The 26,284-nt window shown below is 40.8% G+C and overlaps 1 protein-coding gene across 16 annotated transcripts in view; it reads right to left on the bottom strand.

Annotated features, from left to right (window-relative positions):
• FBRSL1 (fibrosin like 1) overlaps positions 1-26,284 on the bottom strand; it is a 720,596-nt gene that overhangs the window by 188,243 nt on the left and 506,069 nt on the right. For all 16 annotated transcript variants that reach the window (XM_034791650.1, XM_034791643.1, XM_034791653.1 and 13 more), the window contains one exon: positions 17,269-17,298. In XM_034791650.1, coding sequence (XP_034647541.1) covers positions 17,269-17,298 — 30 coding nt within the window. The remainder of the gene's footprint in view (positions 1-17,268; positions 17,299-26,284) is intronic.

Raw genomic sequence — 26,284 nt, 5'->3', positions numbered from 1 at the left:
AGAGCCGAAGAGTCGGGGAGGAGCAGAGCCTCTATTTTCCCAGACATGTTCGGCTTTTTGGCAATTCCCCCCCGGACGGGGGTTTGACTGCCGAAAAGCCGGACATGTCCGGGGAAAAAGAGGACGTATGGCAACCCTACCCTAGAGGGATTATCCTGTGAGAGAAAATGTCTTTGGTATGTCCCTGTTTTTCACACTGGTCTCACTGACTTAGCGGTTGGATAATGCACGGCAACCTACCCACCCAAAAAACAAATCCCACCCACACCGCAGGGCTACACAAAACCTTCCATTTCACTCCATAGAAAAATGCTATAGCCTCCATAGGCTCTTGTACAGTTCCTGATATTCAAGAATCAGTACTAAATAACCCTCATTTTCTCTTCTAAGGTGCTTTTCATGCCATGCATTATAACCCTAAATCTTTTACAAAAATGAGCAAGCCCAACATCTTCAGTGTTTAAGAGAAAGACCGATCATACTAAACAGATTTGTGTTTAGATTTAAAAGCAGAAGTTGGTACCACATTTAAAAAATGAACCAGTAACAGAAGGGAATTTCTAGATGCAACGGGAAATGACAGCCAAATACTCCAAACTCAAAATTACAGTCTTGTACCAACAGCCAAGATTTTCCATATTAGGCAAATTGGCATCTCAACTTTCCAGCCCTATTATGTTAGCTTGTAAGATATGTGTTAGACTGTAAGCTTTTTGGAATGGAGATTCTGTTTGTCTATGCTTTGCAAAGCACTATGTGCATTTCTAGCACTATATAAATGTCTCAGATAATGCATGCAAATTATTCTACTTCCTTGAAGCCAGATTATATGCAAATTCCACAGTACAAGTGAGAAATGCATATCCACAGCAAGATCAGAGTCTATTGCAAATGGACATAGGATCAATTCTGTAACATTGGTGAAAAAGATACTACACTAGCTTCATTAGTTAATTTTTTTTTTTTTACTTGCAGCAGTTAAAGGAAATCCCATAGCGCTTGTGCTACTTACACTGAGTTCTGGTCATGCTTCTGATGCAAGTCAGTCCTGTTTTGCACTCATTTTCCCACATTCGATAGCAAATAAGATTATATGGCTGCCCCTTGCTTTATTTCTAGTTTTAACACCCTAGCTTCTTTCACTTCTCTGCTTCTTTCTAATGTCTTATCCCCACCTTCTAAACATAAAGTAGATATCAACAGAGTTCTGCCCATGGAAGAGCTCTGACTGCTGCATGCTAGATGAGCCAAAGCTATCCCCGCTGCATCCATGCTTGATTTCATCACCGTCTATAGGGTCTTCTACATCACTGCATAGCGCAAGCCCCAGCCCTTCTCCAAGCACTTGCCGTGCAAGTTCAGATCACAAAGTTATTCCAGGAAGCTTCCTCCATGCATCATCTCCAACCTTTCCAATAAGAGGGTAGCTGCTGTGCAGAATGACCCTTTCCTGTGGTTTCCTGAGAGTTGGAAACGCAACATCTATTTAATTGTTTTTGCCATCAGAAGCCATACCCCAGAAGACAGAGTTGGAAACATTACAGCTGCCTTTCTGAAACAGCTAATCTGCACAGGAATCCCAGAAATCAAATCAGGCCAATGGGTTCACTTCAATTTCCCCATTTGTGTACTGAAGGCCACCAGACAGGATTACCTAGGATGATTTAATTACATGCAAAAACAGCTGCAAAGCTTTGTGGGGGTATCTTGAGGGTTTTAGTTCTGGGGGTGAAGGGAGGGAAGAAATTAGTCACAGACAGGTTGGGTTAATTTGGGATGGTCTTTGATGACTAAGAGGGCTGTTGTCACACACTGTTTTTTTTTTTTTTTTTTTTTTAATAGCAGCACAGGGTCAAGGATTGATACACAAAGTTAACGGCGAGAAAGAGTCAGACACAGTGATCCCGTCCTAGTTGGAAAGCTATCAAGAGTAAGCTGGTACAAGATGTTGTTGCGTCTGATGAAGTGGGTATTCACCCACGAAAGCTTATGCTCTAATACGTCTGTTAGTCTAGGTGCCACAGAACTCTTTCTCGCTTTTTACAGATCCAGACTAACACGGCTACCCCTCTGATACTTGACACAAAGTTAATGTTTCTTGTACCAGCTTACTCCTGATAGCTTTCCAACTAGGACAGGATCACCGTGTCTGACTGGCAATACAAGACGGCAATATACTTTCTCCAGATCTGTGTTCACTGGCATATAAAGGAAGACTTCACATTCTTTCATGTTAAATGATGCCTGCGGCAGAGGAGGGCACCGGGGTGGGGGATGGGAGATGTGGCATGTTCTTGGTGACACCGGATGAACACTTGGCCCCACTGAAGTTGGTGAGAATGTGGCAATTGACGTCAACAGGCCAGGATTTCACCCATTGTCTTTTGATAGGTGTGTCTGGAGAATGGCAGATATCACCTTCCAATGAAACTCAGCACCTTCACTCTCATGGGGCCTGATCCTATGAGATACTACTGGGTTCCCTCAAGTCCTATTTGCTTAGCTTCCACTGGAAGTGAGGAGACTCAGCACCTTGCAAGAAGGCTCTGGGGTACCACCCCCAACGGTGGTGGGGGAAATATCTCTCATATTACCAATTTCCATAAACCGTGATAAGAGCTCATCAACGCTATCTGCAAACTGTTTGATTGAACAGCCTTCCATTTAGGACTGTACCAAACAAATCTCATGCAGGAATTACAGTCCATGTGGTTTTTGTTTGGTTTTGTTTTTCCTTGAATTTTATTTCTGGAATATTTTTGCTTTGTAAGGTCATTTTCTTGCATAGCATGCAATATCTAATTATTTGTGGCCTTTTTTTTTTTTTTTTTTTAAACTGACATTTTTCCCAAGCTTACGGCTACAAGATGCTTATTCAAACCATCCTTTTTGCTTCGTTGAGGGCTCTAGTGCTGTTAAAACAAAAACAAAAATATAAAAATGAAAGGTATACTTAGCTGGAACAGACACCTTTTTGTCCTATGCATGTGTGCACACGCAGACACACATTTATTTTACTCTCTCCTTTATGGTGTTTCCTATCTGAAGAACACTCCACAAAAAGACGTGAAGACAACCTTTTATTGCTTGGATTTTAAAAGGAACCTGTGGGAGTTAGGTACCCCAAATCCCACAAAATGTCAACAGGACTGGATGCCTAACATCCTTTGCCTCCTTTGAAATTCCCAGCCTTACTGAACTAAGAAAAAAGAAAACCTTGCCTAAAAGCAAGAATCCACTAATTAAAGAGAAATGGCTTATTTGTCTTGGGTCCTGAAGCCACAGTCCTCTATGTCTGAAAACACAAGTTTCTCACCGTCTCTCCCCTAGGGCTGTGACCTAAGCAACTTAAATGCTTCACAGATTTTGGTCAAAATCTGCTCCTTATTTACCGGATTGCAATGTGCAAGCAATTACTGAATGGGTCACATTTATTGAATAAAAGCACTTAGGCATTATGTTTACAAAGGCTCAGAAACATTAAAATCCAGTGAAAAACAATTATTTTTACAGAATACATCTGCAAGCAATATGGAGTCATTTTGTTTTTGTAAATTTCTCCGTAACAGATTTATAGCTGGTGTGGAAAATGTTCACATCACGTCAGTGAGTTATTTTGAAATGCCAAACTTAATAAATGAAAAATTATTGCAAATAATATTGCAGCCCTACCAAAAAAGCAGCCAAAATGCCAGTGGTTTCCTGACTAGTCAAGCCTCTTAAGGTTGGCAGGACTCTTCAGACTAATCAGGAAGAGTTAGACAAATAATTATTTTATTACTGAAACTGTCAAATAAATCAAGATCTGGTCAGCAACTGTTTCTGATCCCTGCATTCTGGCTGACTTGCTTTTCCATAAAACTTAGGCTAACTGTGATCTTGGGGGGAAAAGGGGGGGGGAGGTCTGTAGAACAAATATAGGCTTTTAAGCCTCCAAACAAAACTCTCTCCAAACTTAGGCCAGCATTTTTCTTGGCTTCTCCAAGTTTGTGCTCTGGAATATGGCTCAGAGAGGACCAGAAATGCTTTATAACCCACCAGATTCAATCAACGCTGTTACTCTTAGAGGAACTGTGGAGTTCAGTTCACAAAGGGTAACATGAGCATAATGTTTAAAAGGACATTGTCTATTGCATTAGGCATCAAACTTGACCTCCTTTATCACTTGATTCTTCTGGGATCTTCAGGCAAGGTTGTTTTCCCCAAGAATGCCTACTCTTTGGGTAGGCAAAATGAATAGGAGCTTTGCTTGAGTTACAAGGGCTGAGCAGGCCCATAACAAGGGTCACCACCGGTCCTGAATTGGGTTGGGACTGTCCCGAAATGCAAAGTTCAAGTCCCAATCCTGGGCTGAATGACTACGGGACAGCATTTGTCCCAGATTCCCTGTGGTGCCAGTCCACGCTGCCCAAGGCTCAGGGGCAGCACCAGCCTCTTCCCAGTGTGTGTGTGTGGGGGGGGGGGGGGTCAGGACTGAGGTGGACTTCAGGAGCTCCCCCGCCCCAACACCATGAGGCCCTGCCCCTGCTCTTCCTCTTCCCCCTAGGCCCTGCCCCTTGGCCAGGCCAGAGCCGGGGTAAGAGTTGCCTAGCCCTGGAACCTCCATCTGCCCTGGGCGGCATGCCCTGGGGGGACGGGGGCAGCTCTTGGGTCCCACGGTCACCTGCCCACAGCAGTTGGAGGGTCCAGGGCGACCCACAGTGGCCCAGGCTACCTGGGCGGTTCTTACCACGGCCTGGCTCTGGCTTCCGGCCTGGCCGGGGGCAGGGCCGGGGGGGGGGAAGAGGAGGAGCAGGGGCTGGGGGGAAGAGGAAGGGTGGAGTAGGGGCACCTGCATGTGTTCCGCTTTTGCCTTTTGAAAACGTGGTCACCCAGCCATAATGGCGGATTGCAGAATAGAGGAATTTAAGAAAGCTAACCACACCAAAGTGTTGGACGTGCTATGCACCTTACTCTAAACAAATTTGTGCATGCAGTGAAGTTTCAGCTGAGTAAGAACGAAGGCCCCAGTTTAGCAAAGCATTTAACTGTCTTTTTAAATCCATTTAGTTTCAGCATAGCACTTAAGCACATTCTTAAATTTAGACATGTTGGACTTAGGCATGTGCTTAAGTACTTTGCTGAATAGGGAAATCCAGATTGCTAAATCAGAGTCTAATTAAGGACATCAGGGTTTGGCCCTGTGTCCTACCCTGCCCAATCCAATCCAGACTGTGTCATTTATCTGCACTACACAGTTTTGGTTTGAACGCGAACCAGCATTTGTGGAAAACCTTGAAATTAAGGCCTAGCAACTGCCACACTAGGGTTTATAACTGTGTTTGGAACCATTTTTAATTATGGTTATAACACAGATTATGTACACAAACCAAACAGGTGAGAACTGTGTTTAGAAATTGTAAGATCACCTAGGCAAAGACTGTCTCTGTCTTTGTGCACCCTCTTGCACAAAGCACGTTGACAGCAATGAAAAAACAATCAACAATACTACAAATAATGCTAAAGATTTGCAAAGAGGATGAATAGGGTAAGGTTTTGGGCAAGGAAGATGGTTTAAAAACATCCCTTTCCACACAGGACAGTGACACTGTGCTAAAAGCATGCTATCCACAGGTGCTTGACAACTATTTGCAAATACAATTGTAGCTAGAGCAGCACTGTTCTTAATAGGAATCAACTTTTAATACAGATCAGTTTTAGGTCTAATTGACTTCACAGTGTCTCTATAATAACTATCTATTCATCTAGCTAGCAGGCAGTCTACTCTCCTTGCACATGTCTCAGTATGGAAAGACAGCACTACAGGCATCATCCTTTTCTCTCCCCCACACCACACAGTTTCTTCTTCCACCTGCCATTTCATAAAATGTTGACAGTTAGCGATTCTCTATTATTGGTGACAACATTGTTGTTATAGAGAGAAAGCTTGCAGTGCCAGCAGTTTGCCTCCTGAAAATCAACTTTCAGGAGGGAGGGTGAAGGAAGGCCAGAGAGGAGGAACAGAGAGATTTCAGGTTTACATAAATCTCTCTTTAGTCATTAGTAATTGCTTAGCAGACAAAACTGTCACTAGCTCAAGGAAAGGAAAGTGCCCTTTGCTTAAATAAAATGTTGATAAGTGTGAAAACTAAGGTGAATTGTATAAAGCTGTTTTTCAGGATGGACTTCTAGTGTGACCAGCTGAGGAGAGAAGTGGAAAGATCCAGTTCCGAGAGATCATCCAGGAAAGCTAGTGAAAAACCCAAATTTTTTAAGCTGGGGGTTAGGATACAATCATTAATTGCCTTGTGCACACTCCGCCTATCATATAGTTATAGGATGCTCACTCTTTCCACTTGGAGTAGTGCTAATTATTTACAATTATTCTAGGACATATAGGAAAGAAATATCTATACTAAATTGCTATTTAAGGGAATTTGGATCTGAGTAAATGAAACTCGGGGTAATGCTTTATTGCATTTCAGCTGTGTATAAGCTAATGTTAAACAAGAATGGAGGGTTCATGCTGTATGGTATTCAAGTAAATATTAAAAGAATCCATAATGATTGATTGCATGACCAAAATGAAGGGCTATCTCCCAGCACATGTCTAAATGTACAGGACACTAGCACTCCAGATAATCATCCCTTAGGTTTACAGTGAATTATTTAATTTTGGGTAGCATTACAGCAAAGCCCATCCATCCAAAATGAACTTACAGTACAAATAAAATCTCTCCCCCTCCTCATTTACATTGCAATACATGTACTTGTTATGTAGAGCATACAAGAGGCAGCACAGTGTAAGGATTGGAGCAGGAGATTGAGAGTCAGGAGCTCCTGTCTCTATTTCTAATTGCTTTTGCGGACTGGAGCAAGACACTTTACCTTAATTTCCCCATCTGTAGGATGGGAACCATACCTCTAATTACATGGATATTGAAAGGCTGAATCGATGTTTGTGTAGTGATCTGAAGATATGCATTATGAAGAATAAATATCTTACTTTTACACACAGTATTTCCCCCTTCCTTCCTCATTCTCATATATCAGGGATTCTCAAACTGGGGCTCGGGACCCCTCAGGGGGTCTCAAGGTTATTACATGGGGGAGCTGTCAGCCTCCATCCCAAACCCTGCTTTGCAGCCAGCATTTATAATGGTGTTAAATATATTTTCAAGTGTTTTTAATTTATAAGGGGGGGGGGTCCCACTCAGAGGCTTGCTATGTGAAAGGGGTCACCAGTACAAAAGTTTGAGAACCACTGTCATATATATTAGATGGGGTGGGGTGGGGTGGCAAAAGGGGTAGGTGAAAACAAGTTTTTACTCATCCACTTAAAGCACACTGCCCTTCCATCTGCTTTACACTGTACATCATCACCTACTGTCCTAGCTGGAGATGATTTTCGAGTACTTAAACTGTTGATGGCTGATGGTAATGATGTATGAAGCAGAAACAAAGCCAGAGTTTCAAAGAATCGTGGAGACTTCAAAAGGCTGAGAAGAACTAGTAATATGATTTTGACTAAATACAGATACATGCAACAAGAAGCTGCCACTTCTACCAAATGAGCTCTCCTTCTGGAGCAACCTTTTAATTTCTTGCAGTTGCACAAATGATCTCTTCTAGCACTGTGTGTTAGAGTTCAAAGGAGACAGCGATCAGAACAGTATCTTGATACTCTCACCACGTTAAAGCATTTAAGAGAATAAGCTTCAAGGTCTCAGCAAGAACAAGACTTTCAATGTAACAAGAAAAACATGAGTTTAAACAAAACAAATCCAAAATGTATTCCGGTTTAGCTAAAGTTAATTAATTAATTAATTTTCAAGGAATGCCTGTCACTCTTAAAGAGAATAAATATATACAAGGCAAATGTCCAAAGATTAGTTTTGGCTAAGACAGTTTGTAATAAGAGTGTAATAATAATACTAGTAGAGGAAGTGGTTACATCCTGGGACTGAGTCAGGAGACCTGGGCTTCTAGTCCCAACTCTGCCACTAGTTCATTGTATGACCACAGGCAAATCACTTAGTTTCTCTGAACCTCAGCATTTTCACCTGTAAAATGATAACAATAATGCTTACTCATCTTTTAGCACACTTTGAGATCTCTGGATGGAAAATGTTGTATAAGCACAAATTATTATTACTGTGCGTTATTTGTATTCCAGTAGTGACTAGAACATGCTAAGTTGCCTCCACACTCAGAGCAGGATATCATCTCTGCTCTGAAGAGCTCACAGGAAGAAAAGAAGCCCCATAAAACAGAATAAATTAAAATAAATATCAGCTATCCCCAAATGCACATCAGCCTAGCTATGATCTTTTGTAGCCCTCATGGCAGAAGTGGGTCTTGAGAAGAGATTTGAAGGAGGAAATACCAGCTCCCAGCCGCCGTGGGTGGAGGAGGAACCTCTCAGCTCCCAGCCACCAAGGTGGCAGGGGAAACCATGCAGACGCAGCAGCAAAAGTCACAGACAGGTCACAGCTTCCATGAATTTTTGTTTATTGCCCGTATCCTGTTCATAACTTTTACTAAAAATAATCACGGCAAAATTTTGGTCTTAGCAATAACATCAGAAGACAGTGGTGGGAGAGGAGGATCAAAAGGAAGACAGGCTGGCGGCGCTGTCAGAGTGAAGAGGTGTGGGTGGTGCATTAGAACAAAAAGGGATTGGTGGGCAGAGGCAGAGCTGGGAGGGGCCCTGAAAAGGAGGACAAGAAACTAGCATTTTATGGAAAAGACGGTGCCAGTGGAGGGACTCAAAGAAGGCTGGAGGAGGATCCTCTATTGTGTGGCTATAACCTGCCCTCGCAGGGGGGCAAGCTCAATGATCATTCTAATAGGCCTTCCTCATTAATAACTACTAGAATCCTAAGAACAGGCAATTCTGTTTCCTTTCCCTGCCCCTTTCACTTGGGTTCCGTGGGGATTGGAGGGACGATGAGGGACAGACAAAAGTTCAGGCTAAGGGAATAAGAGACTCATGGTCACGTATTAACCATAGTCTGATTGTCCAGGATACGCAGTGGTGCATATCATAGATCACAGGGCAGGCTTCAGCAATTAGTATAAATAAATAGTTCAGAAAGCATATTTATATCCAGAACTAAGAGATTGCTTAGGTTTTGAGAGCTGCAGACACTACAAATTAAACTTAGATCTATTGATATTACCAACCTGGTTTATATAGGAATGGGAACCCTTTCAATTTCAGCCTATTGCTTTTCTATTTATAGTATTCCAGCTAGCTACACCTGCTTGATTATCTTTAAAAATACTTCTCAGGTTGATTCCATTAAATAACAAATGAAGATCTTTAAAGCGAACGTGGCCCTTTCCCCTGAACTAGTATTTATGGACAAGAACATTTGGGGCTGATCTTTCTTGTTGAGCAGCACATCTAAGACTAAGACTTAAATCACCTGAATGATGCATTGACAATAATTAGCCTGCTAACGCAAAGTCTTACTCACATAAGTAGTCCCACTGAGGTCAATAGGACCAGTCAAGTGACTAATGACGACTGGCCTGATTTTTAGAACTGCTGAGCAGCTAGAGCTGCGGATGTTCAGAACTTCTGAAAACCAGGCTCTACTTGCACAGATAAAGATTTGCACAATCAAGTCCCACGGATGTTGTTATTTTGAATGTTAAGTTTAATATTCTTGGAATTCCCTTCCAATGTTACTTAGACGGAGGCCTCAGTGTTGACTATTGACAGGCAAATGAAAATATAAGATTTGGTGATTGTGCTCAGACTATAGGGATTAGACCTACATTTTTTGCATTCGTGTCCTTCACTATTGAGATATTTGGGGAGGGGATTTTGCTCTTTGATTTGGGGACTGGCTGTGTCAGATACTGGACAGGCACAGAATGTGGTGGGTATCCTGACAGGACACCGAGGCTGATGAAAATCTTGTAGGAAGAACGAAGCTGAATAAAAATGAATTGGAAAAGATTCAAATCTGTGCAAACTACTTGCCCATAGTCTGAATGCTACTGATCCAACAAGACGGAAACCTGAGGCAGGTACCGGATAAATCAGCTCTGTGTTGTTGACCCTACAATACTACAGAGGAATCGAAATGCCAAAAGCTATAAGCATTGAACACATATCTATCTTTTTCCTCATACAGGAAGATTCCAACCTATCCCAGGCATTTTTAAAGCCTAATTTTCACTGTAGCTCAATTATGAAAGCCCTTCAGCAAATTTTTAGGGCTTTTCCAATCAATGAAGACAGAGTGGGAAAATAAGAAAAATCCTTCATGGAAAAGGGATTCTGCTTAGTCTTTGGAACTTTTTTTTAATTAAAAAGACATGTTTCTGTCTCTCATCCGCATGAATCCAAGGAACGTTTCTAATAGTTTTCAGCTCTTTTGCCATCTTATATTGTACATATTGCATCTGGTTTTACAGCTACATTGGCAAAATACCGTTTACCTGGACAACTGAATCATTACCAAGATATATAGCAACCGCTAAAGAATATTTCCACAGTTAAAAAATCAGAGGAAATTATACATTTTAGGGAAATTCATCCCAGCTGTTTGAAGTGCAGGAAAGGTGAGCAAACCTTTGTAAATCCATCAGGCCTTCCTTCCCCAGCCACCCCAATCTAAAAGCCTTAAAATGCAAATGACTTTGTCCTTGGATGTGATCTTGATTGTAAAGATTTTGTTTTGTTTCTTTCCTCCCTACCAAAGACAGAAGGGATAGTGAGTGAGTCTTTAAACTCTCAGTTCTTAAGGCTGTTAATATTTCACATTGCCAGCAGGGAAAGGAATTAAAACTGCCAGCAGCTATCCAGATAGATTTAAAAATCCCCTTCCCTTCCTCCCTCCCTCCTTTTTTCTTTCTGCATCCCTTGGCTTCAGAGAATATTTTCCCCGCAAATTGGTTTTAAATTAAAGGAGGTGATGAAAGCAATGTGCCGTCTCAGCATTTTCCCAGGTGCACTTAATCTAATTTCATTAAGGAGATCAGGACAGATGATCGCTACAGTCGAAACATTAAGTCTGTCCATTTTTGTATAAAAAACCATTAAGTCTGTCAAAGTGTCGGCGGGTGGGCTGTTTATTATTGGAAATGAAGGCGCGCTTTGCTTCCCCAATAAACTGTCAGGAGCAGTAAACCACAAATTAAGTCAGCTGCTGCCAAAGATTTAGGCAAAGATCTCCAACTAATTTCGACACAGGTGTGAGAAAGGCCAGGGAAACAGAGCCCTTAAGTAGGTCTGTGAGGTTTGGGAACCATGTTTTTTGTGTATATTTGCTATGATTTTTGACAAACTTCAAGCCAATGCAATGCAAATATTGGATTGGGACATCACGGGGTATGGTAAAGCTGAATCATTGGCTCAATATGGTTTTAAACTTCCAGATGACAAATGGCTGTAAATTGGCATTGGGCACTGGTAAGCAGTGCAGAGCTTCAAATGCTGAGTTTACCACCAATTTTACCTACACTGCATCCTGCTCAGACCCATCATCTTATTCTTAAGCAGAAGTGAACTCATAAAAACTTCATTCAGCCATTTCTCCCTTTCAAATGTTTTTGCAACTGTCAATACACCGGGGAGTCACGATGCATGGGTAATAATAAAAATATCACACAAAATTAAAGGAAACCCAACAAAACAGAGAAAGTACAGCAAACTTCTTTAAAAGCACAGAAAAAAGAGTGAAGCTTTCAAATTGAGTTTTCAGGCATTACGAAGCTCAACGTAATCTATTTGTTCAGAAGGACATCTTGTTTCTAAAATGCAGTTTGGTAAAGAGAGTGAGGATATTATGAAATGTCATTAAAGTTCTTTACTTTTTAAGTTAAATTTTCTTTATAGTATAATACAGAATAATTCATGATCCCTGATAGAGTGCATGATTGTTGCAATTCTATCAAGAGCTTTTTACTCATCTTGTAAACCACAAGGGAGCAGTTGAAACAGCATCTGACAAGCAGAATCTACCCGCCAACAGGTACGTTCATCCTGCATTTTGGTTCGGGGGAGTGGTGACACATGAATTCTCAATCCAGGAGAGGCAAATGTAACCTCTTGACTTCAACACTGACCCATGCACCAGTCCAGGCCCCGGAGTACAAGGGCTGATACAATAGAGTGCAATGACTAAGCTCTTTGTGCATTCCTAGTCTTTAAGCTGCTCCAGTAGACAGAACGTAACACACCTAGAACTCATTTCTGGACAAAGTAATCAAGAAGCTAGAAAAAAAAAGAAGTCTCCAGCATCTGTAACTTCTGTTTTTGTGAGATAAGGTTCTGTAGTTCTGACAGCCTCACCTGGACTCGTGTGAAATGCACTTTGCAGTCTGGAGCTTTCTGGTTATTTGTGCCCCAGAATATTTTTAATGGGAAGCCAAAGAACTGAGGATGCATCAGACATTGGACAAAGGAAGACCCGCGTGGAGAATGAAAGCTTAAGACTCAGTCAGTCAACCTGAACAGAGGGTTAGGTTTGGGTCTGGGAACTGACAGAGATTTGGATGGGTATTTACATTGCCCATCCCTTTTGCTATTAAACATTTTAAGCTGATTATGGAGGGGCACCGATGAGCTACAAAGTGAGTTCTCCATCCAGTGTTCCTTCAGTCCAGTGATGCTGAACATCAATGACAGAGTGGAAATTAATGGGGGAAATGGGGAAAAAAATATTCACAAAGGTTTATCTGAAGAGACTGTGATTACATGTTGGGAATATTTTTGCTCCAAGAAGCATTTCAAAAATGACCTTTGCAAGACTCTTACATCACCCATACTTGTACTAGCTCTCTATGTACTGTGTTCATCTGAAGACTTTGGGCAGTGCTGACACTGTACACTATTTGGAGCAAGGACTGTAAGCTGTCATATATTTATAAGGTGCTGAACGCATTGTCAGTGCCCAGTAAATAACAGGAGCAGAGTGAAGTAGAATTTGAAGAACTAAATTATGGTGTGTGAATAAGGTCTAACAAATGGGCTACAAAGGAGCCTGAAGCAAACTTACTGTGCTTTTGCAAAGAGCACTGTGAAAACACCATTTTGGCAACTCCACCAATGCTCTTTGTAATTTTCACTTCAAGCTCAGATATTACTTACTTGAAGCTCTCCTACCAGAGCTAGAATACAAAACTGAATTGCAGCATAAACACACAGCGAACATTTAATTAACTTGGAAACACAATGTCATTTTTTCTATGTCTTATTTAGCACCACATTAAATGAAGAAATGCCTGATATCTAACCCTTGATTTGGAGAGCTTGCTTATACCCAGGGTCCATACAATTAAACTGACAACCCATAATTTTACACACAGCAGACAGAAGCCCAAGAATGAAAGAACATGAACGCTGAATTACTTCGAAAGAAAGAAATCGGCTTTAAAAAAAAAAAAAAAAAACACGGTCGTGAACATTGTTATTAAAAAAAAATCAGAACAACATTTTGGTGTAATGAGCAGAGCTTACTCATTCCCTTGTTTTATGCAACTTGACTTTTGGCTTTCTGCAGAACGCCGTTTAACAGAGCACATTACCAAGCTGCTAGCCACTTTTCATAGTGATGCTAAAGCAGGTAAGAGACAATAAGTGGAACTGTTGATGGTTTATATTACTCTATTATGTTAATGTTCACTAAAGTATGCCATAAGCTCTCTCATTACATGTGTATAAACCAATTCTCTGTGGTGTTATTCCTGTGTTAAATGCTATAACTACATAAATCTTGAATTAATGGAGACTTTATAGTTCCTGAAAATGAAGGGTAATTGCTATCTGTTAATGCTGTTGTTGCTATTAAAGGAGTATATATTTTCTGTAACAATGTTTATGGACCATGAGCCTCACATAGCAGCTACTGCACAGTTTGGAACATACTGTAATACCGTTACCAGACAAACTCCCCTCCTCTTCCCGCAACACCCCCCAAAAAAAAGGTGATATACTCTCCACAGCTACCACAAACTACCCTGTAATTCTCCTAACAATGGCAGAGTCCAAATCCATGCCCTTCAGTGAACATAAGGCAGAAGTAATGGGTTTCATGTTACCGTCTCTGGGAATGCATGGTTGGCAGAGCTCTTAGTTTGTCTCAGTGGTAGAAAAGCTCAGTTTATTGTTTCATTTAAAAAAAACCCAAAAACAGTTCTTAGAAAGGATGGAAAGTGGGTGCAAGAAAGTATCTTCCCGTTCGCTTCCCTGGAGAGTTCTGTGGTGAAACAGAAGCTTGAGGCAACGGTTGGTGGAAATTCGCAGCACTCTCCCTCAGAAAGTGCAAGGGGCAGATTAGTATATCTACCTGAAGTCTCTGTGCTTTTAAAATCAGCAGAGTCATCATTTGAAGCACTGTCACAATCTGCCATCAGACTGCACCTCATGCAACTATAAATATCACTCTTCCGTTCTGGTTCATCTTCTTTATAATTAACTGTGCTCTAACTTGATTACCCTATGCCACTGCCCTCTAGAGTACTGGATGTGACTGCATAAAAGTAAAAACTATGAAGTGTCTGCTTATAGCTACTAATACAGGGAAGAAAAATTACAAATGTTGCTCTAACATATGCATTTTTAAAATGTTGGGTGCTGTAACAACCTATATATCTATGGGCTAAATAAATAAGGGATAAGCAATAGGCAGTGGATAGAATATGGAACTGGGAGTCGGAAGACTTGAGTTTTATTCCCAGCTGATGCCACGGACGCTGTGTAATTGTGGACAATTTCTCCCCCCTCCCATTTCCCCACCAATAAAATGGGATTGCAGCTGCTACTAACCCACCTTAGTGAAGTGATTTGAGATCTACAAATGAAAAATGCTATGTAAGCGCAAAGTATTTTATTATTAAATGCTGCCCTGCATTTAATTAGCGCTCAAAGGGTATGTGTGTATGTATTATATATAGAGATGGCACAGAGAGCTTCTTGCTGAGCAAGCAGCAAGATAGGATCTCTCTGTAGCACTTTAAAATGCTAAGAAAGGTGCAGAGTCCATACCGCTTATCCCTTAGAGAGTGTGGTGTGTGGGCTAGAGCATATGTCTAGCCCTACAACTGGCTGCAAAGGGCAGGAAATGTTATTAGAGGGCATACTTTGCTAATGTTCTGAGGAGTAGAAATACTCCCCAAGTCCCCAGTGTAATCTCTCAGGCTACAATAAGGAATTCTTTGTTGAGGCCACTCAGGCCAGCATTTTGATAGCTCCTTGTTGCATCAGCCAGGGCAGGATTAAGATCTATACCCAACAGTTGTCCACTTATGTATAACATCAGATGTAAACAGAGCCTGATTCTCCATGTGCTCCGTGAATTTAGTGGGAATTCCACATGAAGGGCATTTGCACCATAAGGCCCATTGGAAAGACTGAAATCCCTCCACTTCAGCCATAATGGTGCTGATACTTATGTGCTACATGCACGTGTCTTTGCGGACACAAAAGGCAACTTTACTTAATGCCAGAGACCCACTTAATGAAACTGATGTCTTGCCTCATGTCTTTACAGATCAGAGAAAAGAGATAAAAAAAGACAATTGCTCTCTCTCCCTTTTTGGTACAGAAAGTACTTTGATTAGGTAGGATTTACTAAAAGGAGGGGGTAGTTGGAACATGTATGAGACTGGATGGTCCAATTACAGATATATATGAAATGCTATAATAATGGTATGGGATGCTACAATGGTCTTTCATTTGCTGTGAAGGACAGTAAGTTACCAGCCAAACACAATGCCGCTTCCTCTAAAGGTAACCTCAGATCCCACATTCTGAAAGCTAATCAATGTTGTTCAGATTTCAATTTCTTCACTACAAGGTGAAGTCAAACCTAATCTAACAAACGTCAGTCTCAGGCTAGCTGGGTCTACCAGTGTAATTTAGATAATCATTAATAGCATAGCTGTATAATAAAACTACATGTCACTTACAACTTCATCTGAGGTTTGACTGGCAGATCTTTTAAACTGTTTTCTAAATGATTGCCTTTACTTTCTCTGATTGGGCAGTATAAGAAATGTTTTAACCCTTTGGTACCCAAGCTTTGGGGGAGTAAATTCAACCTGTTTCTCTGCCAAAAACCACCCTCTGTTGTTATTTATCCTTATGTGGAAGACAGCCTTAGAAACATATGCTGCAAAAACAAAATGTTTGCTGAAAATGTCCACTGTATGTTTCAATCAAGAGCCATGATTAAAATATTCCTCTTTGTTTAAGATTTTTTGCCAAAATGTATCTGTTGTTTCATTCAGGGAAAATTAGATATTTGAGTGGACTTTTAAAAGAATACAATGAAAAAATGAAGGACAGCAGACATTTTCCTGGTTTTAAACCCATGCCAAAAAACAAACAAACAACCCTCATAAAATTTAGTTAGCATTAGCTTTCAATGCTGCATCTTGAATTCACTTCTTCCTATGGTTACAGGCAGTTGTGCTGCCAAACAGGATATGGAACTTCAGAACTCAGCCTTTACATTTGTAATGCTGACCCAGTGGAATCTGTGCATGTTGTTGGTTCTCATGCATGGATATAAGGGACTGGCAAAACAAAGAATAGAACAGGTTTGATGAAGGCTTAACCTGAGACTAATATCTGCTAAAACAGATGGCTATGGGGACGCTGAATATTTTAAATGCTTGATGTTCAAAAGCATGTTGCAGTTGCTGCTTCCAGTGGGGGTTGTCTGTTTTCATTGCAAAGGTGATGGTCAAGCACAAGAATGAAGGTCAAGGGGATGAAACAAGAAGTCCCTGTACATATACCAAAACATATTCCTATAGCCTCTCACTGTCTAACATCTGTATCAAACAAAAAGGTCAGAAAAATCATTGCTGCGTGATAAATATGCATGCAACATGACAAAATACTCCCTGACAGTTACCTATCCTCACAGACAGTGCAGTACCAGTTGTCCATCTTCTAAACCCATTACAAAACTGACATGTTCAAAGGTTATTATAAATAAAATATTGGCTCTAGAGGAGTCATCAGGGAAGTCTTTCTCCAACACAAAAAGATAGTGCCAACACAGTGGCTTGCATCCTACTAAACCCTGGCACATTAATCAAGAAGGGGTATTGTGTTAGCAACAGAAAGCTCGGCTGCATGTCTAAGCTTAGGGCAAAGGCTGAGACTATCATCTTGTGAAGCGGATACAAGTTACTGATATTTCTAAATTTGACATGAAGGCTAAAGGAAAATATTATGTTATTGTTAGATTCATTTTTATTTTTCTCGTAGGGGAATTTCCAAGCTAGTGAAGCATATGGAAAAAGGGAATTCAGTCTTACCTTATCGTCAATATCACTCTCGCTGTCACACTGCAGATTAGAGAAAGAGAGAGAGAAAAGGCTTCATGAAATATCTGTATATAAATGAAACTCCTGCATCATCATCTACAATCTTTCAGGTGGCTGCTTAATAGATATTTCAATGAACAGAGAGTACACTTTCATTGTATGCATTTTACATTGCCAACATAAATAAAAAATGCAAAGAAATAGCAATTTCCTCTTTTTTTAATAAAAATACAATGTGCTCATAGTTGAATTAGATGTTCACACACAAAGTGGGCTTTAATCAAATGAGACAATCAGCTATGTGTTGCAATAACCACTGGATGTCACATGGATATTTCAACATAAATCTTGCCCTCTTTTCATCCAAAACTCTGGAAATGTATAGACACAGCTGTGGATGCCTCTAGTTTGATAACTGTGAAGGTGGCAATAATTTCTAAATCAGATTAGTGGCACCTGTAATGGTAATTTAAAATATATATATAATAAATTATTTGAAATAGTGTAGCTTAAAATGAGATTGCGAACCCAAGTCGAAAAGTGTTTATTTAAGGAGTTACAGAGTGAACTCTTTTACCGTTTCTGAAAAAGGAATATTTCATTTTCATTGCACAAGTGATGGCAAGATAACTTGAGCTCTGAATGTTTAGGGGTGTATGGATTTCATTGGCCACAGGTCAGAAAGATTTACATTTGCAAGATAGAAATAAACCCACACAGAGTGGAAATGTCTAGCTGTTGTGGGGCTTCTGGTTCCACTGGAATTTTAGTTCACCATGCATGGATATTGCAGCGCACATTTGCAAACGGAGGTTAGGATGGGAATCCATGTTGTGAAACGCTTTATTGGGGCTCAACAAGCTCAGACCATGCACCACAAGTATGGAAACTGGCGGTGAGAAATTTGCACATTTGTATTACCGAAGAAAGAAAAGGAAACCTTTTCTTAGGTCATCTAGTCCCCATCTTCTAATCTCCAGAGAGGGAGGATTGTTTCTTACTGTAGAACAGTTTAATTGGAACGTTGTGAAACCGTCATGCAGTTATGCTGTGACACTCTTGCCTTTCTGTGGTTTGCCTTAGAAATTACATAGAAATCTCTCCTTCCTTTTGGCATATGAAGTGGTCATCCCCAAGTGCCAGAAGGATCTTATGACTTTGTATTCTTTGATAAGTACAAAGCACAGAATGAACTTTGGCATTCGTCGGTCATGATTCTATAGTTAAGATTGCCCCGGGTTTCCACTCTAAAGCTTATTCTCACCTAACTTTTTGCAGTAATAATATTCCCATCTAAAAATTTATGTAGATCATGGATGGGGGAGGGGAGTGGGGAGCAGTCAATTTTTTGGCTGTTATTTCATCAAACATTTTCAAATGCTTCAAAAGTCTTTAAAAAATGACATGCCCCACCCCTTCTTCAAATTGTAACGGCCTCTCCTGGTTTTCAGCCTCCTTTCACTGACAAATGCCACAGTTTTAATTAATAACCATGTAAAAGAAGCAGTGAGAGATAAAAAGACTTCCTTTAAAAAGTGGAAGTCAAATCCTAGTGAGGCAAATAGAAAGGAGCATAAACGCTGCCAAATTAAGTGCAAGAATGTAATAAGAAAAGCCAAAGAGGAGTCTGAAGAATGGCTAGCCAAAAACTCCAAAGGTACTAACAAAATGTTTTTTAAGTACATCAGAAGCAGGAAGCCTGCTAAACAACCAGTGGGGCCTCTTGATGATCGAGATACAAAAGGAGCGCTTAAAGATGATAAAGTCATTGCAGAGAAACTAAATGGATTCTTTGCTTCAGTCTTTACGGCTGAGGATGTTAGGGAGATTCCCAAACCTGAGCTGGCTTTTGTAGGTGACAAATCTGAGGAACTGTCATGGATTGAAGTGTCACGAGAGGAGGTTTTGGAATTAATTGATAAACGTAACATTAACAAGTCACCGGGACCAGATGGCATTCACCCAAGAGTTCTGAAAGAACTCAAATGTGAAGTTGCGGAACTGTTAACTAAGGTTTGTAACCTGTCCTTTAAATCGGCTTCTGTACCCAATAACTGGAAGTTAGCTAATGTAACGCCAATATTTAAAAAGGGCTCTAGAGGTGATCCTGGCAATTACAGACCGGTAAGTCTAATGTCTGTACCGGGCAAATTAGTCGAAACAATAGTTAAGAATAAAATTGTCCGACACATAGAAAAATATTAACTGTTGAGCAATAGTCAACATGGTTTCTGTAAAGGGAAATCGTGTCTTACTAATCTATTAGAATTCTTTGAAGGGGTCAACAAACATGTGGACAAGGGGGATCCAGTGGACACAGTGTACTTAGATTTCCAGAAAGCCTTTGACAAGGTCCCTCAACAAAGGCTCTTATGTAAATTAAGCTGCCATGGGATAAAAGGGAAGGTCCTTTCATGGATTGAGAACTGGTTAAAAGACAGGGAACAAAGGGTAGGAATTAATGGTAAATTCTCAGAATGGAGAGGGGTAACTAGTGGTGTTCCCCAAGGGTCAGTCCTCGGACCAATCCTATTCAACTTATTCATAAATGATCTGGAGAAAGGGGTAAACAGTGAGGTGGCAAAGTTTGCAGATGATATTAAACTGCTAAAGATAGTTAAGTCCAAAGCAGACAGTGAAGAACTTCAAAAAGATCTCACAAAACTAAGTGATTGGGCAACAAAATGGCAAATAGCAACAGAGGGTCCTGTGGCACCTTTGAGACTAACAGAAGTATTGGGAGCATAAGCTTTCGTGGGTAAGAACCTCACTTCTTCAGATGCAAGTACCGCGCCAGGCGGTCATGGGGGGCGCTCCCCCCTACAGGTACTGCTAGGGGAAAAACTTCTGGCATAGGTGCATGTGGCGAGCACGCACACCTACTGTGGAATACACATGAGCAATCACTCGAAGAAGAAGAGCTAAATACATTTGTTCCATGTTATATACAGTGCACTCCATTTATAAGAATCACTGATATAAGAATCAACCACATATAGTGATCAAAACCACTTGAACAAAATCATTCCTAAACTAACTAAAATACACTGCTTGTAAGAATCAACTGCTTATAAGAATCAAATCATCCAGGACTAATGTGATTCTTATAAAAGGAGTACACTTGTATAAAGTAGCAAATATTTAATAATGGGCTCTTCAGTTTAGCAGAAAAAGGTACAACTTGATCCAATGACTGGAAGTTGAAGCTAGACAAATTTAGACTGGAAATAAGGTGTACATTTTCAACAGTAGGAGTAATTAACCATGGAAATAATTTACCAGCAGTCCTGGTGGATTCTCTATCACTGAGCATTTTTAAATCACATTGGATTTTCTCTAAAATATATGCTCTAGAATTATGTTTGGAAAGTTCTATGGCCTGTGTTATACAGGAGGTCAGACTATATAATCCCTTCTGGCCTTGGAATCTATGGAAAATACTGCAAGAATAAAGGATGTAAAATTCCTGTGATGTTGCGATAGCCATGCATGCCTAAACTGAAATTCTGGAAAGAGACAATCATAAAACTGCAACAAACTCCGAGATATGCAACCCTGTTCTCTTCAAGAGCTGTGCTTATAGAACCAAATGTCACAAGGTAGGCTGCACTACATTTGTACTTTGCATATCTTCCAACATCAGCTTATCAAATCACTACCACTGTCAGGGTGATCTTCAGAAACCACTGGAAGCCAATGCCTATTGGACAGCTCTTGTGCTACACATTAAGCACACCGTTAAATGTTTTGTTAGACTGAAGCCTAAATTCTCAGTGACAGAACCTTCGCAGATGCTGTTGCCTCCTACTTTGACCTTCTACTTTTCAGCATGTTTAAAACTTCACTAAAGAATAACTTTATGCAGACTGGTCCTTAGCAAATAATTTCCCACATGCCCTACTTTTCAACTTATGTTGCTAAGTTTCATGAAATGCATGAAATGAACAAATAAATAGAAGGGGTTAGTGTCACTTCTGGAGACCTGGGGTTTCCATATCATGTTTGAAGGTCAAAAGACAACATCACTTTGTTACAGACTCTCATCCTCGTGCCTAGCCCTTGTGGATGTTTGTTGACCTCAGAAAGACTCTCACAACAAAGCTGTGCACAATTGGCAGGTATCTATTCTGGTGAGGCCCAGGCCTAAGACAGAAGGGGCACCACACCTCGTGATTAAAGTGCATTGGCAGCACACTATGTGTAGGCACCTGCCTGAACTTGAACTTGGCTCAACACAGTACTGACAAAGCAAATAATCAAAAAGCTTAAGAGAAAAAGAAAAGGGAGATAGAGTCAGAGCACTAAGCTAATTATTGTCTCTATAAATACACTATTTAGGGAGACTGGATGATTTAGGGGATTTCATCTCCAACTGAGTGGTCAAAATCCAGCCTAAGTCAGTAGTGACCAAAAGCCAGTATCATCTAACAGCTGTTTGGAACTCATATGAAATAGATTAGGTTAGTCCAGTTCCTATAGTGGAAGGGGTCCATGGCCCCAAACCACCATCATGGTTGAAACTACCACTTGTGGTCTCTCTGGCCTGGTCTACACTAGAAAATTAGGTCGGTTTAACTACACCGGTCAGGAGTGCGAAAAATCCACATTCCTGAGCAAGGTAGTTAAGCTCACTTAAGACCCTGTATAGACAGAGCTAAGCTGATGGAAGAAGTCTTCCATCGACCTAGCTACTACCTCTCAGGGAAGTGGATTTCCTGCGCTGATGGAAGAACTCCTCCCATTGGTGTAGGTAGTGTCTACACTGAGGCCTAGTCTACACTGGGGGGAGGGGGGAGAAATAATCTAAGATACGCAACTTCAGCTACGAGAATGGCGTAGCTGAAGTCAACATATCTTAGATTGACTTACCTCCCGTCCTCACAGCGCGGGATCGACAGCCGCGGTTCCCCCGTTGACTCCGCTTCTGCCTCTCGCCCTGATGGAGGTTCCGGAGTCGATGGGAAGTGCATTCGGGGATCGATTTATCACGTCTAGACGAGACGTGATAAATCGATCCCCAATAGACCGATCGCTACCCGCCGATCCAGCCGGTAATGTAGACGTACCCTATAGCACTACAGTGGTGCTGCTGCAGCGGCACAACTGTGTTTTAGGTGTACACAAGCTATAGATTGAATAGACCAAAAAGATTGAATTATCTTTTCACACTTAAGCCCCTGTCTACACGACACTGGCTATCATTTTGACTGCTGTGTCACTTAGACTTGCACTGAGATGGGATTAGTAGATTCATCGGTTTTAAAGACAGAAGAGACTAATATGACCATATAGTCTGACCTCCTGCATAACGCAGGCCAGAAAATTTTACCTAATGCTGCCTGCATTAGGTAAAATAGACCAATAACATGTGGTTGAACTATGGCCTATCTTTTAGAAAGACACCCAAGTGATAGATAAATGACTCAGTGGCTAAAGCGGTGGCAACAGCTGGAGGTTTCTACTCATATGAGCTGAATCTACCCCTACTGTGGATTAAGTGGGGCAAGCAATGGAGGGAATTTTTTAGAAAATTTCCCTCCTTTAAATAGGGCCCAAACAGTAACCAACTTGAAACAAGTTTGAAGTAAATCTGAGAGGTAGTGGGAGAGAGGTTGCACTGTTGATATCCTATGTTGTACTGGTTCTGTAAATGTGGGACTTTCCAGGCTACCAACCGACCACCTTGCAACAGCTCTCAATGTAATTTAAAAATTATACATACAAACTAATCAAGTAATTTTAACTTCTTGTTTAATAATTCTGTATCTCACAAGCATTAATAGAAATTCTTGCTGAGACTTATTCAAAAGAACCCAGTTGTGCCACTTGACATCAATTCTAATTAACCAAACCCAGAAAAGTCTTATTTTATTTTAAAATAATTCTTAAACATTTCTTTAAAGTTGATATATTTTTGCCTATTAGTCATGCCAAGATATTTCACAGATTTGCAACATAAATGTTAGCCTTTCTAAACACGGGAGTTTAGTTCAAATGTTGTTGAAAGCAGATTATTTTTTTAAATAATTTTGGAATGTTAATATCCATTAGTATCCAAATCTAATGTGATTTCTAGTAGTTATGGGTATTTGTGGCTTTTGAAGATTCAAGGTGGTCTCTCTATTTACTGAGTAGAGTATAATATCAAAAAAATTGAAAAAGGCACTGTAGAAAACTAAAAAAGTCTTACCTGTGCTTTAAGGGGAAAAAGCTTTAAGGGAAACTTGCTTGCTTAATACAGATCTGGTAAACTCACACAGCCATAATGAGTATAAAAATCCATTACAGATGGATTGCATTACTAAAAGGTGCAGAACTGCCTTATTTAGATGCCTAATTTTGCCCTGTGCGATACACAACTTTGCCTGACGTAGATAAGTGAACTCTGTACAAAGCAAGTGAACCATCAAAACTGCACTCTAAATTTTATAAACAGACATACAAATGAAACAAACATTTGCTATCTGAGGATAAATTTTTCAATTCAGAATCTGAAAATACGCTATAATTAATTATTTTAAAAACAAAAAGGAAAGCAAAGATTTTCAATTAATTTTAATTTACATTTTCCTTAGTTTAAACACTAAGGCTCCCATCCTGCAATTGAAAAAACCAGTGAAGTACCATGTGGGTGAAGCTCCGTTTTCAAATTTGGCTCCATCCGCATGAATCCAAATGCAAGATGTTGCCTTTAAATGGACTATTTTGGACAGCAAGCAACAACTACTTCATTTATCTTATGGACCAGATGAGAGGCTAGATTTCTTTTCCAATCTCTTCCAATCCTGCATAGATTTAAACGTACATAAGCTTTACTCATATGAGTAGACCCACTGACTTGACTTGAATAGTTGCAGTGAGCAAATGTACACAGGTTCTTAGTCTTTGCTGGAATTGGGCTCTAATCTCTTGTTTCTACAAAGAAACAAGCCCAGCGCGCTATGTATGTTAACCTTTGAATCAAACCTGCTAATAGAGCTAAAAGAATGCTCTACAGCGTGCGAGAAATAATTATCATTATTGGTGTATAATTTGGACTACTGATCAATATAGAATGACCTGGAAAATGGGGAGTGTAAAAACAAGCTCAAGCGCTGGAAAATGGAAGGTGTGCAACAAGCCCAAACAGATTTTCCTCTGACTCCCACCCATTCTCAGAGGAAATCAATGGCCAGCTCCAGTGAAAAGCCAAGCTACAATATTTATTAAGTGCATGGGGTTTTTCTTTAACAATTTAAAGAAACGTACATTCATGTACACATAAAGAAACAGGAACTCTCAGGCTGCTGAATGTGCAAGAGTGACACAAAGAAAGAAGCAACTATAGCAAAAACAATTCTGCCTGGGGAAATACATGAAAAACAAAACCAATGTCATCTCTTCCTGCTCCACCCTCCTAAAAAAGTAGATTTCAATAGATCAGTTTAGTTTCTGTGGTAACACACTTCAGTATCCTTATGCTCCCCACTGTAAAAGAAAGGCCTTGGGTCAAAAGAGAAAGACTGATTTCTGTTGAGAGGAGGTTTAGATGAATAATTAAGAAATAGGAGAAACTTCAAGTTGACCCACAGGATTCTCAGGGACCTATAGAGAAAAGGCTGTTCTGGGATGATGGGAGGGATTCCAGAAGTACTCTCAAAAGAACTAGCAAACTAAGATGGTGTAAGTCACCAACCAGTTTCCACACAAACTTTGCCTAAGGAATGTCAACTGCAGAGGAATAAAAAAAAAAAAAAAAAAAAAGCAGCTCTCCACAGTTTTACCTCCCACGCAGCTGTTGTCAATGGGACAAAAGCCCTTGTCAAAATACAAAGTTAAAGAAATGTAAAGAATGGCAACTGTTGACAGCTATGGGGGCTCATTGAAAGACAAAAGCTTCAATTACCTGGATATTCCTAGAGGCCTGTTAACACTCCTGGTCTATAAGCAAAACTGTAAACAGCCCATTGTACTGTGTTCATACAGGCTTGTAAAGGGATTATATGCTGAGTTTTGCCAATTGCCTCTTAATTCCACCAAGAATGTTTGCAAAGCAGACCCTAATTGCCCCAGAGTTTGTAAACAGTTTCCTCCAACACAAGCTTGAGTCAGAACCCTTCCTGCGAGGGAAAGTTAACAAAAAAGCAAAATACAGTGGAACTGGCTCAATCTGCCACATAGAGGCCATACGTGCTTCCCATCCTCCTGCCCTAAATGAGGCTGAAGTGAACTTTCTAGTAGGAGGAGAGAGGCAAACAAACGGATTGCAGTCAGGGCACAGAAGAACTGCTGGGAGGAGACTGCAAAACCAGCTGTTAAATCAACAGGGAAAGAGGACTTGATCACAAGCTCATTGACTGCTATGGTGCAAGATCAGATTCAGGATGAGGCAGAGGTTGCTACGGAGGGTAAAAGTGGTGGTTTTCTACCTTCAACACATGTAATCCCAGAATTCCCTATGCATTATTATCTGCCCCCACTATCTTGCCTCCTGTCTGAGCAATCAGAGACAAGACAACTCTAGAGAGTGCAGGCTCACAGCCCTCCTCTTCTGTGGCTGTTGTGCAAGTGGTGGTGGTTTCAGGCAGGGAATAGTTTCAGTATGCCATCCCCTATGCTTCCTGCCTCACAGTTCAAGACCTGGAGTTAGGGTTGGCTGAGGCTATGAGCCCAGCGAGAGGTGAATATGGCGGCTCCTGTGATGGGAGAGGGCATAAAAGGACAAGGTGGGCTGGGTCCTTGTGAGATTTCCAATCTCAACAGGACTTCCAGGGAATACTGGGAGTCTGGAAGGACTTGGCATGAGATTTGGAGCTCTAAAGGGAGCTCTGTACTCAGAGCCACTTCCTGTTTCCCAATGGAGACAGCCAAACTGATGCTCGCAGGTGCCCAGTGCACAAATTTGCTGATTTAGGCTCCAAAAAAAGGGGGTAACAATACGAATGGCCCCGCCCCCATCCCGCCCCCTCCCCTGCTTCCTGCGAATATTTGATTCGCGGGAAGCCTGAAGCAGGTAAGGGGGGTGTGG

Source organism: Trachemys scripta, chromosome 15, assembly GCF_013100865.1.
Source record: "Trachemys scripta elegans isolate TJP31775 chromosome 15, CAS_Tse_1.0, whole genome shotgun sequence".
Classification (NCBI taxonomy): Eukaryota; Metazoa; Chordata; order Testudines; family Emydidae; genus Trachemys; species Trachemys scripta.
This window is presented reverse-complemented; position numbering and strand designations above follow the sequence as displayed.